The sequence below is a fragment of the Cavia porcellus genome, unplaced genomic scaffold (genome assembly GCF_034190915.1).
Source record: "Cavia porcellus strain 051 isolate PalLab524CR breed Dunkin Hartley unplaced genomic scaffold, mCavPor4.1 scaffold_5, whole genome shotgun sequence".
NCBI classification, from domain to species: domain Eukaryota; kingdom Metazoa; phylum Chordata; class Mammalia; order Rodentia; family Caviidae; genus Cavia; species Cavia porcellus.
Genome location: NW_026947488.1, coordinates 40,461,047 through 40,479,456, shown reverse-complemented (window position 1 = coordinate 40,479,456; position 18,410 = coordinate 40,461,047). Strand labels below are relative to the sequence as shown.

Here is an 18,410-nt window from a genome sequence, read left to right as displayed (position 1 = left end):
TTGTTTTGCTTTCCACTCCCCCTACATGCACTAATACACATAACCTACAGGCACATCCTGTGGCCCTCACTGGTGCAGGGATTTTACCATTTCCCATGGTTGGTGACCAGTTTGGGATTAGACATGCCACGTTAGCCACTCAACAAAATGTGAAGTCTGCCAGGGATGGTCTGAGAAAATGTTCTTCACTTCTAGAAAAAGATTTTTTTCTTCCCCTAAAGACTGTCTAGAAGATTATGTTTTTTTACTTATTTTATTAGTCCATGTTTGTAGAACACAGTGATTACATTTGTCTTGGGAGTTGGTACATGCACATACCACATCTTAACTGTCTTTATGCCCCTTTTCCCTCTTTTTAATCCTGCCCTACATCTCTTGATCCTCTTCCTATTTGCAAAAGATTTCTCTCCCTGTTTGCTATTATCTATCTTTAGTTTTACTCTTTAATCTATTTATACTTAAGAGTTTCTCATATAAGTCATGCAAATGAGTTTTCTAGCAAAATAGCAGAATAGCATTAGCTATTCTGATATCAGACCAGTAAGGATGCCATCAAGGGTGACAACAGAATGAGCAAGGGAAGGGAGAACGAGATCCTTACTCCCTATGAGCACCAATGAAACTTCTGCACCACCTCGCCCTAAAGCCCACCTGCAGCTGACCTCACTCTTTCATAAAATCATGTATCTCTTCATTATCGAAGCTAATTTTAGTTGTGGTTTCTGTTGCGTGTAATTCAAAGCATGTAATTTCAGATGTTCCTAAACTTACAATGGGGTTACATCCAAATAAATTTGTGAATTAAAAATATCACAAGTCAAAATGAATTTAATACACTTTACCCACTGAATGCCATAGCCTAGCAATCCAATGCATCATAGAGTACTAGTTGTTTACTCTCATGATCATGTGGCTGACTGGAGTTGAAGTTTGCTGCCACCGCCCAGTATATCAGAAGAGTATCATACCATGAATCACCAGCTCAGGAAAAGATCAAACTCCAATACAGTGTCTGTGGAAATGCATATCACCATATACCTTATAAAATCAAAATTTGTAAGCCAAATCCTCGGGAACCTTCTGTAAATCAGCAATATAAAAGTGTAAAAGAGTTACAGATTTTATGTAAACTAAACTTCAACCAAATGTCTCTAAATAAAAGAGCATAGTCTCTTGCATAAATATCTAGGGCTCTTAAAACAGGACCACTAGCTCTGATTTTTCAATGTAAAATACATAATTAATTTTGATATGAAACAATTAATTTTGAAGCTACTGAGCTTCAAAGTAGGCAAAAGGTTCTTAATGGTTTAAAAAACAGGAAAATGGAGAAAACAGAAATCCTTAATATTAGTAAACATAGCCATAATTCTGAGCCCCCCAAAACAGGAAATGCAACAGTGCAACCTAAGGATATCAATGATAATTAGCATTTTTGTATGTCCTCCCCCAATAAAGACATCTGCCCTGATCCCTAGGCAAGTAGACAGAACCCTTCTGCCCCCTCCATTAGGATTCAAATCCGAGTCTCATAACCCTCTCTCACTCCCAGTTCAATGTGCCTCCTGAGTACAACTGCTCTTCCATTCAGTCAGGATATACACAGAGCTAAAGCACCACAGTGGAACTGTAGCTGAACACTTTAATTCTACAGTAACATCTAACTCAGATCTTTCAAGAGTGACTATGTGGGGCTGGGGATTTAGCTCAGGGGCATAAGCGCCTGCCTTGCAAGCAGGCAGTCGTGAGTTCGATCCCTGGTACTGATAAAAAAAAAAAGAGTGACTATGCATACCTTCAATTATTTAAATGATTTGCACCAAAGCTAAAATTTAAAAAAAAATGCAAGATACAAATAAATGTACTTTTTCATGACATGAACAAAACATGTCAAAAAAGTGCAAAATATCTTTTGGTCATATCATATTTTATTGTGGTCTGAGTCATGTAGCACTTAACTAATAAAAACATCAACATACATTCAAAAACAAAGTAATAAAATGGTCAACTTACTACTTCTACATTTCACATTTACATGGCCCTACTTTTTCTCTATGATTCACCAATAAATCTTTTTACCAGAATTAACTAGACCAAGAGCTGGTTAAAATAAAATACACTGGATTCAACATTACATCTTTCTAAACACCCCTCTCTCAGTAACTTATAAAATTTGTAGGGTGTTTTTTTTTTCTTACTCATTTCTGTTTGCAACAAGAACCTTTTCTAACATACGAGGCTAGATATACCCCACAAGAGTGGAGAAACACAAATATTACTACTTCCAGCACAATAATCCTATGTTGATAGTTCCCATCCATGCTGACTTAAGAGTGACTGGTTAAAACTTTTCTTTAATGTTTGCAGAATACCCTAGAGTGAGAGCTCAACTTTATATCCATGAAAACCAAGTGAAGAAAAAGAATCAACAGTAAGTTGCATGAGATGGGTGTTACAAGCAAGGCACATACAGGGGACCGCACCACTTTGCCTATCAGAATGTTCTGCTAGTTTAAGTAAAAGCTGTAGCCAACATCCTGGCATCAGCTGGAACCTTGTGAAAAACCCAGGATTCATCTCAGACTCAAAAGACAACATTCTGCATTTTTAAACAATACAGCTCCCCCAGATGGTTCATACACGCTCAAGTTTGAGTAAAACTAGTCAAAAAATGATTTAAATAAAAACATGGGAAACTATGCTGAGGATTCACCATTGAAATTATCACCCCAGAGAACTCAGAAACTTTCTGAAAGTCGAAACTAAAGTTTTCATCTAAAGAACCATGTGCCTTATGGTGAAAATGTTCAAGTAAACTTTAAGAGGATCCACACTTCAAGGATCTGAGAGCAAAAGCTTCAAATTCCCTTGGCATCAATTTTTCGTGACAGCTTGCCAACATCAGACGTGCTCCGGACTTTCAGAAAGTGATGAGTTATACCATGTATGACTTTCAGAGCAACAAATTATCAATTTACAAAATTCAAAGTCAACACATTGTGCCTCACAGTTATTTAAGCTGGCAAGACTTTAAAGTACACACAAATCCAAAGAAATGCATTGGAAATATTTGATTTATGTTAAACAACACTATGGAATTTAAACATTCAGAAGCTCAACCAAACCCTACTCCTGGCCAATCTACTCACTGATAAACTTATGTGCAACTTCCAACATATTCTGCTGGGCTAAATATAATATTTTAAAATCTTAAAGATGTTTCTGTGTATTTTTTAAAGTAAATCTTATTTCAAGTAAATTTCTTGAGCCAAGAAGAACCACTACCACAACAGAGAATACTACCAAAAATGGTCCTGTGCTATATAAGAGGCACTAATTGTACTGAGAGAATTCTGCCTCTAACAAGAACATTCTACAGACAAAACCAAGAAGGCAAGCCACTAAGGCCTTCAGTCCAATACAGGCCATGAAACAGCGTGTCAGAAAGAAATTGTTTTTCTGCTTCTTTTGATGGGTAATGCTTTCAAGTCAGGAAATTAGAAACAGGTGTGCCAGAGGGCACACACATCCTCGCTCCACACTGAAAAACACGCGTTTTCAATTTTCATACATGAAAGGGACTCCTGTTGAATGAAAGAAGAAATGAAAATCCAGTTCTGTTTCTGTGAACCATATGAAGGGAGCTTAGAAAGTCTTTGACAAGTTGCTCCACTTACTCCCTCTCCAACTGACAGCAGGTAGTGCTAGACAATAGGAAGGAAAAAGCATTCTTTCAAGTGAGAATAATCAAAGGGAGAATTACATTGAGGATCACAGCACTGGCATTTCAACCCATCACATGATCTTCTGCCTCTGTTTTTACCATTTCTTCACCTCATGTTTTAAAATCAGAAGTCTGTACTTTCACAAAAAAACAACACAGCAATGCAAACTATGTATCTAGCAAAGAAAAAAACAGTCTTAGAAATTAAAAACATCAAAAGAACATCTTGGAGCTCCCTTGATCCACTGTAACACAGGTCTACAGTCTTAGAGAAAGACTTACTTCCCTTCCCTTCCTCAAGTCCTAAGCTCTTGTGAAGCTCAGGGTGTTAGAGACATTTCAGTATCTGTGAGTGGAATAAGGTAGTGAGCAGATTAAGCCTGAGAATGTGAGGCTGCACACCCAATGCGAGGTCATAAATTCCATTCCCCGTAAAGGGGGAGGGTGAGTGCGAGGAATTTAAGCTTAATTAAGACCCTGGGATGGGATTTAGAGACAGAAAAGTAGCAGGAGGCGAATGTATTAATGGCTGTGAAAACAGTCAAGTCTATGGGTATGAGGAGGAACCTGCAAGTAACCCTTAGAGAGAAACCAGACTGTGTTCTCCCTGGATGAATGGGCTAGCAAAGCCTCATTAAGGACTAGCAAGGCTTTCGATAGAGTCAATATTTCAACATATTTCTCGATTAGCAAGAAACTTGCTTAAATTACCATAAAGGCAAAACTTTCATACTGTTTGAAAAACAGGGCCTATAACCTTACTTCTCTTCTGTCAAATCCAAACTAGAGCACAGAATAAGTCTCTAAAATAGCTGTTCCTTTACTATAAGAAAGCAATAACAAGTCATCTTGCCAAGGATGAAAATACATGATTTCACGTATACATGAAAAGATAACCTTTATATTCTTTAGACTTTTCTTTGAAAGACTATTTAACAATACCTAATAATGTTCATTATATAATATTTAACAAAATATAATAACATCTTAACAATATTCTTTTTGTTTTATGACAAACACTTCAAAAATATTAATACTTTGAACAACTACTTCTAAGATAACAATGTGTGATTATTCAACTAGTGATTTCTTACTTTTTTTGACTAGTCATTTTCTTCCTGTTTTTTTTTTAAATTCTGTATTATTTCTACCCTTTTTTCTGTTTTGCTTTATTTCTAAATAAAAAATTAATACTATCACAAAATGGTAAAATTAGTTTCATTTTCCAAAACACTGTCAATGAGCACAAATTATCTCACAATCAAGAAAAAAACTACTCATTTAAAACCTTTATGATATGTAACAAAAGCTATCATAATTAACTAGTTTAGAAAATGATTTCTACATAATTCAGATTTCTGCTTTATTTCGATCACTGACTTTTAGTTATATAAAAAACAAGAAATAAAATATTAATAGTTTATCAAAGAACACCATGGTCTCAGAATAGAATTCCAAACCCAGATAATTATTTTAGTTCTGGGAAATGTGTTCTAATTTATATATTCTGTTATCTGTAAATGTGTAGTATTGTTAATTCCCAAAAAACCAAACAGTCCAGAGAGTCAAGTGCTTTTAAGACAATGATGTTTACAAATGTTAAGAGTTTTATCTACACTTGCATCTAGAAGTCATAATTCACAAAAGACTTATCATGGCATTATTCCCAGCTCTACATATTATGTCTCAGACTATTTCAGTTTAAGTGGCTGCTCCTTACCCTGAGCACTCTAAGAATCTTGCTGAGTGTGATAAAATTATAAAGGTTTATTATTTCATAAAGACAGGAAGCTTCTGAGAAGCCAGAGCATCAGATATGTAATGAAAAACAGCACTGCCTACAAAGCAGGTTAAAGAAACAGCATGCACTGAGGAGCCTGGATCCACCAGTAGGATTAACAGCCTACCTGCCTGACAGCTTTTGTTTCATATTGTGTGAACTACTGCTTGTCATTCCTCAGTCATCTGAGGTAAAAGATCTTTCCTCATGTCTTTTAAAAGTATGAGCATCTCCCCACTCAAAAAGATCCCTTTTTCACACAAAATAAAATTTAGTTATTCAAAGCTATCTTAGTGACTTTTCTCTCACTGCTGACACAAAACACCCACAAAATAAAGGAGGAAAGGTTTATTTAGCTCACAGTTTGTAGAGGTTTCAGTCCCTAATTGGCAGGCTCCAAGGCAGAGAGGCAGAGGAGAAACAATCTATGATGGGTAGAAGGTAGTAAAAAAACAAGGAACAAAAAAAAAACCCCTCTTTCTGTCCCTTATACTATATCCAGGCTACCAGGATTAGAGGGGTGCCAAGTCAGTAAATGGACTGACTTAATAATCACTCACCCAATGTTAACACCCTTAATCCTAGCAGTGCACCATGAACTAATCACATGCTCTAGATTCAGCCACTTCTGAAAAAGCCCCACCTAGGACTGCATAAGACTTTAGGGGACTTTCAGTCGCAAGCCATAACAAAATCCTTCTAGAAATCACTATCTAAAATAGCAAATTAAGCTCCAAACACCTTATCCACATCCACCTCTCCAAAGCATCCTCTGTTCTCAGCAGAATATACCACTTCTGAACTCTTGCTTACCTTGCTCTTGACCCTGACTCATCTGGGCTTGGCCTCTGTCACTCTACCTAGATGTGTTTATCTTACATTCATATTCACTCACTAATTCAACAAACATCAGTTCTTTGTGATGAGCACAATTCATTGAACAAAACTGTTGGAAACCCAAAGGCTCATAGAATTTAGAGTAAACAGTAAAACACTATGAAGATAAAAGAGTTAACAGATATACCATGCTAGATGATGAAAAATAGCTGTACTATGGCTTTTCCTTTGATTACAATGGAAAGCACTTGAGAGTTCAAAGTAAAGAGAGACATGATTTGAACTAGGTTCAACTTCAATGCTGAAAATGGAATAATAGGACAAAGAGCAAAAAGCAAAAAACCAAGTAGGTTACCACAATAAGCCAGATTAGAGATGAAGGCACCTTGTATCTGTTGGTAGCAGTAGAAGTGCAAAGAAGTAGTCATATCTTAAATATATTTAAAGAGAATAGACCAAGATTAGAAGCAGGTGAGATAGAAAAGAGAGCCAAAGATGGTTCCAAGATTTTAACTTGAGTCATTAGAAAGATCACCAGCTGGGTGGAAAAGATTTCAAGAGAAGAAATTTGGAGGTGGGCAATACTAAGAGCTCTTGTTTAGACATGCTAAATTTGAGATGTCTCTTAGACAAGTAAGTGAAGACTTTTAACAAGCAATTAAGTTACAGCTGAATTCTAGGGATAGATAAAAATGTGAAGTCATCAGCATAGAGATGATAGTCATTAATCTGATGAGACTCCATGGGAGTGGGTACACAAAGAAAGAGAAAAGAGGTTAAGGAGTAGTCATGGGGCACTGAAAAACAGGGGGGTGAAGGAGCTAAGAAATGTTCATGAAGACTGTGAGAAGAGTATGAGGAGAATATGATCCCCTAAAAGTCTATCAATGACAGTATTTCCAAGAGGAGCAAGTCAATTCAGCAACAGTGTCAAATGCTGCTCACAAGACTAACAGATAAACTAGATTTTTGCAGGTCACTGCTACCTTTCACAAGAACAGACTGATAGAGTGTAGAAGAGAAGGCCTGACTAAAGCATATGCAAAAGCAAATGAGAGAACTAAGAAAAACAGTAACTCTCAAGTCTGACAATTCTTTGACGTTTCACCTTGAAGGACTGCTAAGAAACGGGAGAGTGTTATGGCACAGCAGAGACACAAAGAGAGGTAACAGTGGGAGGAATGCTGAAAACTGCAAGGACTCTCAAGCAGGAGAAGCTGGGGAACAGCTTTTATGGAGTTGGGCTGGGAGTACAGACTAGATTGTGGTGTTGAGACAGGACTGGAGGATCTTTGACATGTGCACGAAAGAAGAGCAGAAAGTTTATTTGGGGCTAGCAAGAAGAAGATGGAAGTTAATACTGGAGGGACATGCTTTCTAGGGCCCAGTGCTATGTTGGGCAGGCACCATATTAAGTCTGGCAGAGTCCCATACAGCAGAACCTATCAGAAAGATCTACAAGAAAGACTGAGTCCCAAGGTATCTCACACACAGCAGACTATATAGAGTGGGACTTTCATTCAACATTTGCACTAAGACAGCACAAAAGGTAAAGAGTGTTGCTAGAAACAAAGCTGAAGGGGGCTGGGGATTTACCTCAGCGGCATAAGCACCTGCCTTGCAAGCAGGCAGTCGTGGGTTCAGTCCCCGGCACTGATAAAAAGGAAAAAGACAAAAAAAAACCCCAAAGCTGAAGCCCAGGCCCCTATCTGTTTCTGCCCCACCCTAGAAAACAATGACTGCTTTGTGCTCAACAGACACTTAGCAATGGTCTCGGGTTACCTCCTGCTGTCCTGGAAGCCCCTGTCCCAGGGAGCACTATCTTAGTGCCTTCTTAAGAAGGTCCTTTGGCATGAATTTTTTAACAAAGTCCCAGGAAACAATCCCTCACAGAGAGACAGAAAACCTTTGGCTGCTCTTTAGGTAGAGGGAGCTTCTCATTTTTTGTTGGTTTCTCTAATCACTAGCTAGTAAACACTAAGGCATACGGCTACTGTTAATTTTTACATTTTTAAAAACTCCGTTCATTTTTGCAGTTATTCTTGGCATGTCATGGCCACATCTCTCATAGTCTTTAAGTTTCTAGGACTGCCCAGAATCAAGATCTGGAAAAGCTAAGAACCTAGAAAACCAGAAGTCAGGTAGAACATTTCGTGTGCCAGACTATTCAAGGAAATATGGAACCCTACATCTTCTGATCTCCAGTTACTTTCACTCACTATCTTTAAACATGCTGTTTTTCTTTAAGGAAAAAAAAAAAGAACAATACAAACAAGTAACAGAAGACCAACATTAAGGTCAATGAGGACATAAATCTAATTTCTTGTGTTTTTTTCTTTTGTCTGATTTCTGATTCTCAATCTGCTCTTCCTTTCCATGGCAAAGACAGACCACAGATGTATCATATATTAGGCACCTGATGTATTACTGAAAAGTTACATATGAATTTGAATTTGGAAAATTATATCATAGTTTACAATGCTACTCAAAGAAATTCCATGGTGAATAATCTTTTTGAAACAGTAAGTACCCTTCTACAAGAGTCTGGAACCACATTGCATTTCTTAAATATTATTTGTGTGTTAGGCTCTTACCACATGCAAGAATCTGTGGCAGGCACATAGGAGTCACAAATACACAGCCTCTCTTTCTCCAAGTTTATCTTGTTACTCAAGAGTACCTAATACAAGTTAAATTTTAAATAAAAAAAGAGGTGAGAATTAAAAAAAACTTTATGAATTCTTTATGAATGTATCAATTCTGAAAGAAATCACTTTTTCACATTTAAATTTTTCTAGAATCATGAGGCTTGTGCTAAATCCCTGCTATGCTGTCATTCAGGCTCCACAACTACTGCCCTTTACAGATCTGTCAGTGATGCGCCATGTTAGAACCACACATACTGAGTTTGCTATTTAAAATATGTTCAGAAGGATTACAGTATGAAATTTAAAATTATTATATATACAGGAAGGGATAGAAACAGCAATGGGATATGAATTTATTATTAGTGAAGCACACACATCCTATTGAAGGAAAATACCCAATTCTCTTTTCTTGTAACAACCATGCATCAGGTGATGAGAAAGCAGGTGTCATACTTTAGTTAGCAGCACTTTTCTTTTCCTTAGTGCTATCAAAATAATCTTTTATAAAAGATGGTGACTTAAATATAGTGACATAGGCTAGCTCTCTGGGTTTCACTTTAAAGTAGAATTCAGCTCCTAACATCTAGATTTGAGAGGAATAATACTTAATTCTTTGTATAGGCTAGCTCATAAATAGATGTTAACTGGAACTGGAACAGTTAGTATTGAACCCTACTTTGGGTCCAGAAGTACCCTAAGTGCCATCCATAAGTCAACTCATTCAATCTCACAGCACTCGTAGATAGTATTCCTCGTATGCAAATAACTCCTTGCCCAGAGACCACAGCTGGTGAATCTGAACAAGACACAAGGTGTTTGCTCTACTCTCTCTCTAACTAGGAAAATTCCCATGATCCAGAATATTAGTCAGAGTTTGCAAGATCATTCCTTACACTTCATATTGCCCCCCTCTCCCCCCCATTATTCCCCACCCAGTGATGAGAACAAGATGCTGGAGTTTATCCCTCAGGCTAATGACCAAATCGCCTGTCTGGCCATGTGAGAGCCCAATCCTGACCATAACTAACTATCTTCTCTCTGCTTTTCAATTATCACCTTCCAAGATATATAAACCCAAAATGCAGGCCAGGTCTCTGGATTTTCTGTAACAGCCTAAGGCACAAGTCTTCTTCATTTTGGACAAACAATTGCAAAACTGCATGTTCCATCTTTCTTACAGCTTGGTTGCCCAACTTGGCTGTATGTTTCCTTTGTCAACCTCATACCAACAGTCCCAGGAAAAACAACAGACAAGCAAGCACACGAAGTTCTACAATAAGGAGAACACTGAGACCTACTCTATCATCCTTGGGTCCTGGTGGTTAGGCTTCTAACTTGGGAAGAATGCAACATATAAATCAGGTATCCAAGTTATTCCAGATGTCGTGAACTGGGAACTCAAATCTAGCTCTTCAGTCATATGAGGCTATCTTTATCTGTGGCAGGATGGACAAAAGAGGAAACCTCCAAGGGAGCCAGATGGTTCCTTAATTTTACAATTTTAGTTTCACTCAGTCACTGCATTCTAATCAGAATCAAGTTCATAAAGAATGTCCTTATTCTAATTTCTGTATCATCAATTTTTTTAGTGTTTTGGGTTGGGGGATGGACAAATCCAAGGGGACTGACTCTTTTCCAAAGTGACATAGGCAAGCTCTCTGGGTTTCACTTCAAAGTAGAATTCAGCTCCTAACGTCTAGATTTGAGAGGAATGATACTTCATTCTTTGTATAGGATAACTCATAAACAGATGGTAAGCTCTTTTCTATTGTTTTTGTTTTGAATCCTACAAAAATAAAAGAAAAGAAAAATCAGATTTTTGGCCAACTGCATTGGAATGATTTAGATTCAACATTAGTTCATGTTTTGACTTCACAACATAGGCCAGTAGCTCCAATCACACATTTCCACTATTTCAAGGAAAAGGAGCTAGGTCAAGAGGCAGCACACTAAATAGGCAAGAGAACGGGGATCTGAAATCACAGGGTCGGGTCAATAAAAAAATGACAGAAGCAATGAATATGAAGATGTGCCAAGATTTCAAGTTTAAGCATAGAATAGGATAAAGAGGAACAATAAAAGAGGTAGAAAACAGAGAAAGGTGGCCATCGGGTATAGATGAAAAACATTTCGTTAAATCTGCTGAGTCTAATATACATACACAACATCCACAGGGACACGGCATCTGGAAGTCAAAAATGGTTCATGTAGACTTCAAGAGAAAAGTCCACAGTATACAGATGTGAATGCCAATACCCCAGGAGAGAACAGATGAAACTATGAGAACAACAACATCAAATCACCAAGAGAAAGCATATAGGACATGAAGAGAATCTAGCACAGGCCCAAACCTGAGGTTGTTATTAATGGGAGCACAAAGAAAGAATACTCTCTGAAGGCTAAGCCAGAATAGGTCAGAGAAGCAGGAAAACCACAAAAGAAGGTGGTTCTGTTACACATAACACCTGCATCCAAGGCTACAGAAAGAGTGGGCAGTAAGCAGAGGCTGGCTGCTGGACTGCAGGCTATGCTATTATGACAGGACAGAAACTACTGTGCTAAGAAATTGGAGAAAGTAAGGGAAGTCAGCTGTATCTGCCCACCTAACAGATCTGAGGATACCTGAGAGGACAGGACTGTAACTTGAGGGATAACATCGTGAAGGAATAAGAGCAGTTCTATGTTATCAATCAGTAGCATCACCCACATAAAGAAAAATCCATCAGGTATATTTGGTGCATTAGGCCAATCGGGAAATAAACCATCATTCTGCCCATTAAACTCTGCCCACTCACTATGATACATCTCTACTATCTCTGTTCTCCTTTCCTCTCCTTTCCCCTCTCTTTTTCTCTCCCCTCTCCTTCCCTCCCCTCTTCTCTCTCTCCTCTCTATAACGACTTTTTTTTTTTTTTTTTTTTTTTTGTCTTTTTGAGACAGGGTCTCACTATGCAGCTCCAGCTGGCCTTGGGCTCACTTTGTGGCCCAGTCTGGTCTCAAACTTGCAATGATCCTCCTGCCTCAGTCCCCCGAGCACAGGGATTACAGGAGTGCTCCACCACACCTGGCTACTTTTCTAATATAGATATAAAAGAGGACGATCTTGAAATACACCTTAGAAGTTGCATTTCATCAAGAGATAATCTGTTAAGTTTCCAAGTATCTTGCTATTTTTATCTTTTATGACCTAAATATGGCACTATCACAGGTCACTAGAGAAAAAATGCATATGTAAAAATATAATTACTCTGTAGTTAACCCCAGAGTTGTACTAAAAATATTGGCAAAGCATCTACACTGTGATACTGAAAAATCCTTCAAACTTCCCAGTTATCTTTTTTGTGCATCAAAGCTCTTGTATGTACAGTTGGTATACATTTCATGTTTCCATAAAAATATTGCTTTTAATCATTAAATGACTGGGCAGGGTTGTAGTTATGAAAAATGGTCATGAAAGCAGCAAATACCTGAGGTACTCACAGCTGTGGAGTAGGGATTATGAGCTCCAGTATTTTCAGCCCAGCAGCCACATCCATAGAGAGCAGCCTTGGAGAAAGGAAAATAGAGACAGATATAATAATATTTCAGAACTATTATACGTAACTATCAGCTTTCTACAGTGAACAAATGCCACACCTATCTAACAAAGCCCGGCTTACTAATGATGTTCAACAATTAGATAATACCACAGAATAAACAAGATCTACCCAAACAATGGTCTTAGCACTCTCAAATTTATCTTCTCTTTTATTGAGACATACAATGCATTATCATTAGCTGTATTCACCCTGCAGTGTCACAGAATGTTGGCACACATTCCTCCTATCTAACTGTAACACTGCAACATTAACCAGCCTCTCACTATGTGTTTGCCTCTCTGTTCTCCAAGCTCAGGCAACCCCAATGTATTCATGAATCAAAATATCACATTATGCCTCATTACTGTTACGCATCAATGAGAATGTAAAATTTATTAAAAATAAAGGACATTTCTTTTGAAGTCCTGTATTGTCTCCAATGTTTCGGTTTTATTGGTTTTGTTCTGTACTGTTTTGTTCAATTTTATTATACCTGATGATATTGGCAATTCTTTTTAAGACACCAAGAGGCATTATGGTAACCATTGTTGATCACCTTGCATTCTGTTTTTACATCGTGTACTATGTCCATCCTTTTGTTTTTACTGACTCTGTTTTGTTTTGTCACATTTGGTTTTATTCTTTTCAAAAAAAAAAAAAAGTAATAAGAACTGTGGGAGTAATAAAACCCAAAATGTGTAATTGTTATTGTAAAAAAGAGAGGAAAAGAAAGTGCTCTAAAGGATAGCTGCATGTATATTTAAGTGTGTAAGATAGATGACCATATTACTAAGTTTTTGTTGGATCATTGAACAGAACTATCTGCAGTCTCACTGTGTTGAATGTCCATTTTGTATGCTTTAATTTTGTAACTTGAACAACTATTTCTAAGATGACAATATGTAATCTATTAACTAGTGATTTCTTATTGTTTATTTTTTTGGAATTCTGTATAACTTGTACCCTTTTTCTGTTTTGTTTTGTTTTCTTTAAATAAAATTTAAAAATAAATAAATAAATAGAAAAAGGACACATTTTTGACTATTCTACTAATCTAAAAATTCTCAGTAGCAACAGAAAGTACTTTAGTCGCATCAGCAGTAGTATTTTCCTTCCATGAAAACCTTTTTCCCTTTTGGAATGTCAGTTAATATTTCTTCCATACCTTTGAAATCAGTAATGTTGCCTTAAAAACAGTGGGTCTCAAGCAAGGTATATACTGAATTGCTTCAAAACTTGTGGATTAGAACCTGGGTTTCAAAAGACTACAATACATCAGCGTCTGGGAGTGGCCAGGAGCCTGGCACAATTAAGGCTTTGGAGTACGGGATGCAGGTAATCTACTGCTCTCTAGGAAACAGCTTCAGGAGGCCTTTTTCATGCCTCCATTGGGGTGGGAACTATGAACAGCTCTCCACCAAAAGTGTATGCTCTCCACTGTGCTAGATTTGCCAGAGGAAAATGAAGCAAAAAAGCCTGTTCACTTTCTTAGGTGGTGATGCAGATTTACACATCTGAAACCATCAGGAACATAATAAGACATTGCAGTTTATAAAAGATGATGACAATTATTCCTATGTTGTTTCCAATAATTCTACTCAAAATGTCTACATTCATCTCAACATTCACAAGGACTTCTCTGTCTTGAGAGGGGAATCATAACTAACAACTTTTCCACAAAAATCCTTAGCTAATAATCAGAGAAATACAAAAAGGCATGCACATGGTTGGTAGGAATAAGAAACTAGAAACAACCTAATGCCAATTGGTAAAGAAGCAGTTCAATAGACTTTGGCAGAGCAATACATGGAATTCATTGAAAAGGTTAAAAATCAAAGAACCAAGTTTTAAAAAAAAAAAAAGTGTTAAGCAATGAGTACAAAAAGATGTCCAAAACATACTGAAGAGTAATTCTTTTAAAAAATAGCAAGTAACAAATACATTTAATATTCACTAGGAATAGAGGAAAAAGATACACCCATAAACACTGTTATTTTCCCAAAGTTACTTGGAGTGAATATGCTAAGACTGTGAGTAGTCACCAGGTATGTTTCGGCTTTCTGTGACATTCTATCATTCTTTTAAGGACCTTAGGACTCATTTGCTTCAATATTTTAAACAGGGTAGGAATCTACATGAAACGTCCCCCCACTTCTGATTCTGAGAACTTCTCTACTTCATGTAGGAACACATTCCCCTACTAGACATTTCCCACTGCTGGAAAGTACTGTCTTCAACTGAGAAAACACCTAATTTAATTTCCCACATCCCTACCCTTCTCCCTTAATGATCTTCCTTTGTAAATAATCCACTCTAAGATATTTAGACACAAAATCTCCCAAGCTCATGTGACCTGCAGTTGCCATCTCTAATTGTCACTAACAATATCCCTTTTAGATGGAGAACAAAGAACTGAACAAGATACTTCCAACATGGCAAAAAAAAAAAAAAAAAAAAAAAAAAAAAAAATGAGCATCTATTATTGCCTTCAAAAACACTATGCTTCTAAAATACATTCTTCAATTTTTTTCCCTAACAATGCTGCGTCAATGTGGCAACAGAAAGCCCTTGAGAAGTGACTCAGCATATGGACTTCCGAAAACAACTAGAAAACTTGGATGGAAGTCATTCTGCTTACACTCACTGGGCCAGGTGCTGAGTCAGCCAAAGTCAGCAAACACAAGACCCTGGTTGCAGGGCTACCTGTCCTTCACGAAAATATCTGGACATTTATCCTTCCCCTTCCCCAAAATAACCTTAACCCTCCATACCCTTTTTGAGTGACCACAAGGTCAGCTCTGAGAATGCAAGTGGCAATCTTATTTCTAGAAACATAAGAACATTTTTTCCCTCACTAAGCAATGTCCTTTTGTGATGCTGTCTCTTGATTTAATGATCCACAGCTGCCTTCCTTAACTTTCTGAAATTGGTTAGGGTGAGGTTACTTACAGGTAAGAGAAAGGGAGGAATCATAGAGGCTGTCTCTCTTATCCACTCGTTTGCATAAAATACAGCAACTTTTAGCTGGTCTTTAAAAACATTAATAAGAGTCAGGTGTAGTGGTGCCATGCCTATAATTTTATCACTGAGAGGAGTCAGGAGAATCGTAAGTTCCAGCCCAGCTCAGGCAACTTAGGGAGAGCCTGTCTTAAAATAAAAATAAAAAGAACAGGGGATGCAGCTTAGTGTAAAGGCCATAGGTTCAATCTTCCTCAGTACTGGATGGGTGGGGATGAGGGCACTTTTCTTCTTCTGAGTAGTAAGTTTATTTGGGATATTATCACATAGTACAATTAAGTTATATAAATATTATTATTTTATTATTATTATTCAGCCTTCTCTAGGACACTGTTTTCTCTTCTTTAAAATAAGATAGTAAAAATACCAACCTCCCAGTGCTGCCAAGGGATCACATGAATTAACACACTTGCTGCACCACCCAGTGCTTAATGAACAGTAGCTAGGCCTATTATTATTAAGAACTATGATGTACAATTTAAATGCATTATGTTATTTAAAATTCCAGAACCTGGTAAGGTAACTAGTATCCTTTATACACTGTGGAAAGTGAGTTTAAAGATGAGGGAAGGAAAAAGAATTAAGACATCCTAAGTACATGTATTAACTTCCTACAACTGAATGTAATCATTATGTACTATAAACATATATACAAAAATAAAATAAAATGGTTTTCTAACCATTTAGAATACAGGGAATGGTAAGTGTGGAGGACTGCAACAAGGGTTTGCCTGCAACTGAAGTCCTCATTCTTAACAACTGAACACAAGTATATGTTTGTCTGCAGATGAGTTAGAAGGACTGGAGTACTACTAATTCTCATGTACTAGTTGTAAATTCTAATTATTGCAGTAAACTACAGAAGCAAATAAGTGCTGTTTCAAACTGCCTTTTGGCCACTGGCACTGTTATCACATATTTAAAGTTTTTAAATGCTCACATGAACATTTAAAATGCAGTTGAAAGTACCTCATTTCAGCACATTTTTTTGGTTTTGTTTTTGTTTTGAAGAACTGAGGATTTACCCCAGAGCCTTCACTCACACTACAGACAGACAGACAGACAGACAGACAGATAGATAGATATAGAGATACAGAGATATAGAGATAGATAACAGGGCTGCATCACCATGCCTAGCCACGACTTGTTTTTGTATTTTCCTGATTGAAAAAAAAGCTATTCTTTACTTCTCATTTGACTCTTCATATTTCCAGGCTTATTTTATCTCCTTCATCTAGAAATACGTATCAATCAAGCAATTACAGTACCTTTTGCTATAAGTATTTGACTCTTCTCCTCTGCACCCTTTTCTTGTTTTTCAGCTCTAACAAGTTGTGTTAGACATGGCCAAGTGGAGCAAATCAACACATAAATTTTACGAAGTATTTCTTTTTCCAGAACAGTCTCTTGTGCTTTACTATTTGGCTTTACCATTGTTATATGTAATATCATGTTAACATAGTCCAGAACTATCCTTCCTTCTGTTGTTATTTTACTAACCAAAATAAACATAAATGGTGCAAAAATCATGGAAATTAAAATTTAATGATGGCAACTGTTGACTTTTTTCTCTACTTCTCCACAAAAGCATCTAAATCTCACACAACAAGTTTGGTTTTATTCCAAACTTGAAAAACACACAAAATTTTATAATGTGGAAAAAACATCATGACCAGACAAAGGCTTTTATAATGAGCTCAAAGCGCTGTATACAAGTTGAGTAATTATTCCCCATAAATCCTCCATATGGGAGGCAAAGAGTAGCATAAAATTAATTACTCTTCCCTTCTGCTTCCCACTATTGTAAGTCCTGTCCATGTAAAGATCAGGAAACAACACAATGGCTTTGCAAATGTATCTTCTGTGAATCAGAGGCTCAGCTCCCAGCATTTGTTAAGCACTGTGACCAAAGCAATTGGACACTGCCTCATCTTCAAACCTGAGGAACGCCGTAGAACAAGCCATACTCCACACGTAAGGCAAGATGCAAATACCGCGTTTAAACACATTCCCTTGAAACTACTTCACGAGGGTGTCCAACTTATCTCTTCCCTTAGCAAATTATTAAGCCCATAAGTAATGTGTCAAATTGGCTTACATCAGAACATTCAGCACATCAGACTCACTGTAACTTCATTTGCAGTCTACAACTAAAGGTAATGAGCAGAGGAAGAGGATATGCAAGAAAACTTGGAATAATCACTGTCACATAAATTAGATCCTCCTCAGTTTTAGATTTCCTGAGTGTTACTGTGGCTTAGTGACCTGAAATCCTCAATTTTTTAGAAAATTCCCAAAATGCTCGATCAGAGGAAAGATAAAGAACAACAAAATTTCACTGCTCCTTGAATGGAGAAAATAAAAATATGTAACTCTAAACTAAAATCACTTTCCCACCTAAAAAGCAAGCAGCAAGAGAGCTAGCTACAGTTAGTTCTAAAGAGAGTAGCATTTGCAAAAAACAAAAATAAAGGAAATCAATACACATCTATAAAAATGCCCAGCACTATTGAAAGTAAAAAATTAGGATCATCAATTGAAAATATCAGAAAAAACTATTAATGTAGAGATTTTTTTAAAGAAAGTATTAAAAATATTTGAATTTTAATTCATGCTACATAAATGCCAAAGAACAATATTTTTTTCCTTAAAAATGAAGGGGAAAGGTAGTGGTTTTAAAATTGTGAGCCAGAGCTGGGTATAATGGTACACATTTACAATCCTAGCATTCTGGAAAGTAAGGCAGGAAGACTATAAATTTTAACTCAGCCAAAGCCACTTAGTAACTTACCAAAAGCTAGTCTCAAAATTAAAATAATATTAAC

At 37.0% G+C, this 18,410-nt stretch overlaps 1 protein-coding gene across 12 annotated transcripts in view; it reads right to left on the bottom strand.

The window, feature by feature from the left end:
• The window catches only part of Tasp1 (taspase 1), a 262,482-nt gene that overhangs the window by 152,958 nt on the left and 91,114 nt on the right, over nt 1-18,410 (bottom strand). For 9 of the 12 annotated variants that reach the window (XM_063248678.1, XM_063248683.1, XM_063248681.1 and 6 more), the window contains one exon: nt 12,457-12,535. In XM_063248678.1, coding sequence (XP_063104748.1) covers nt 12,457-12,535 — 79 coding nt within the window. The remainder of the gene's footprint in view (nt 1-12,456; nt 12,536-18,410) is intronic. The other 3 variants (XM_063248686.1, XM_063248685.1, XM_013159969.3) reach the window with 1 other exon arrangement.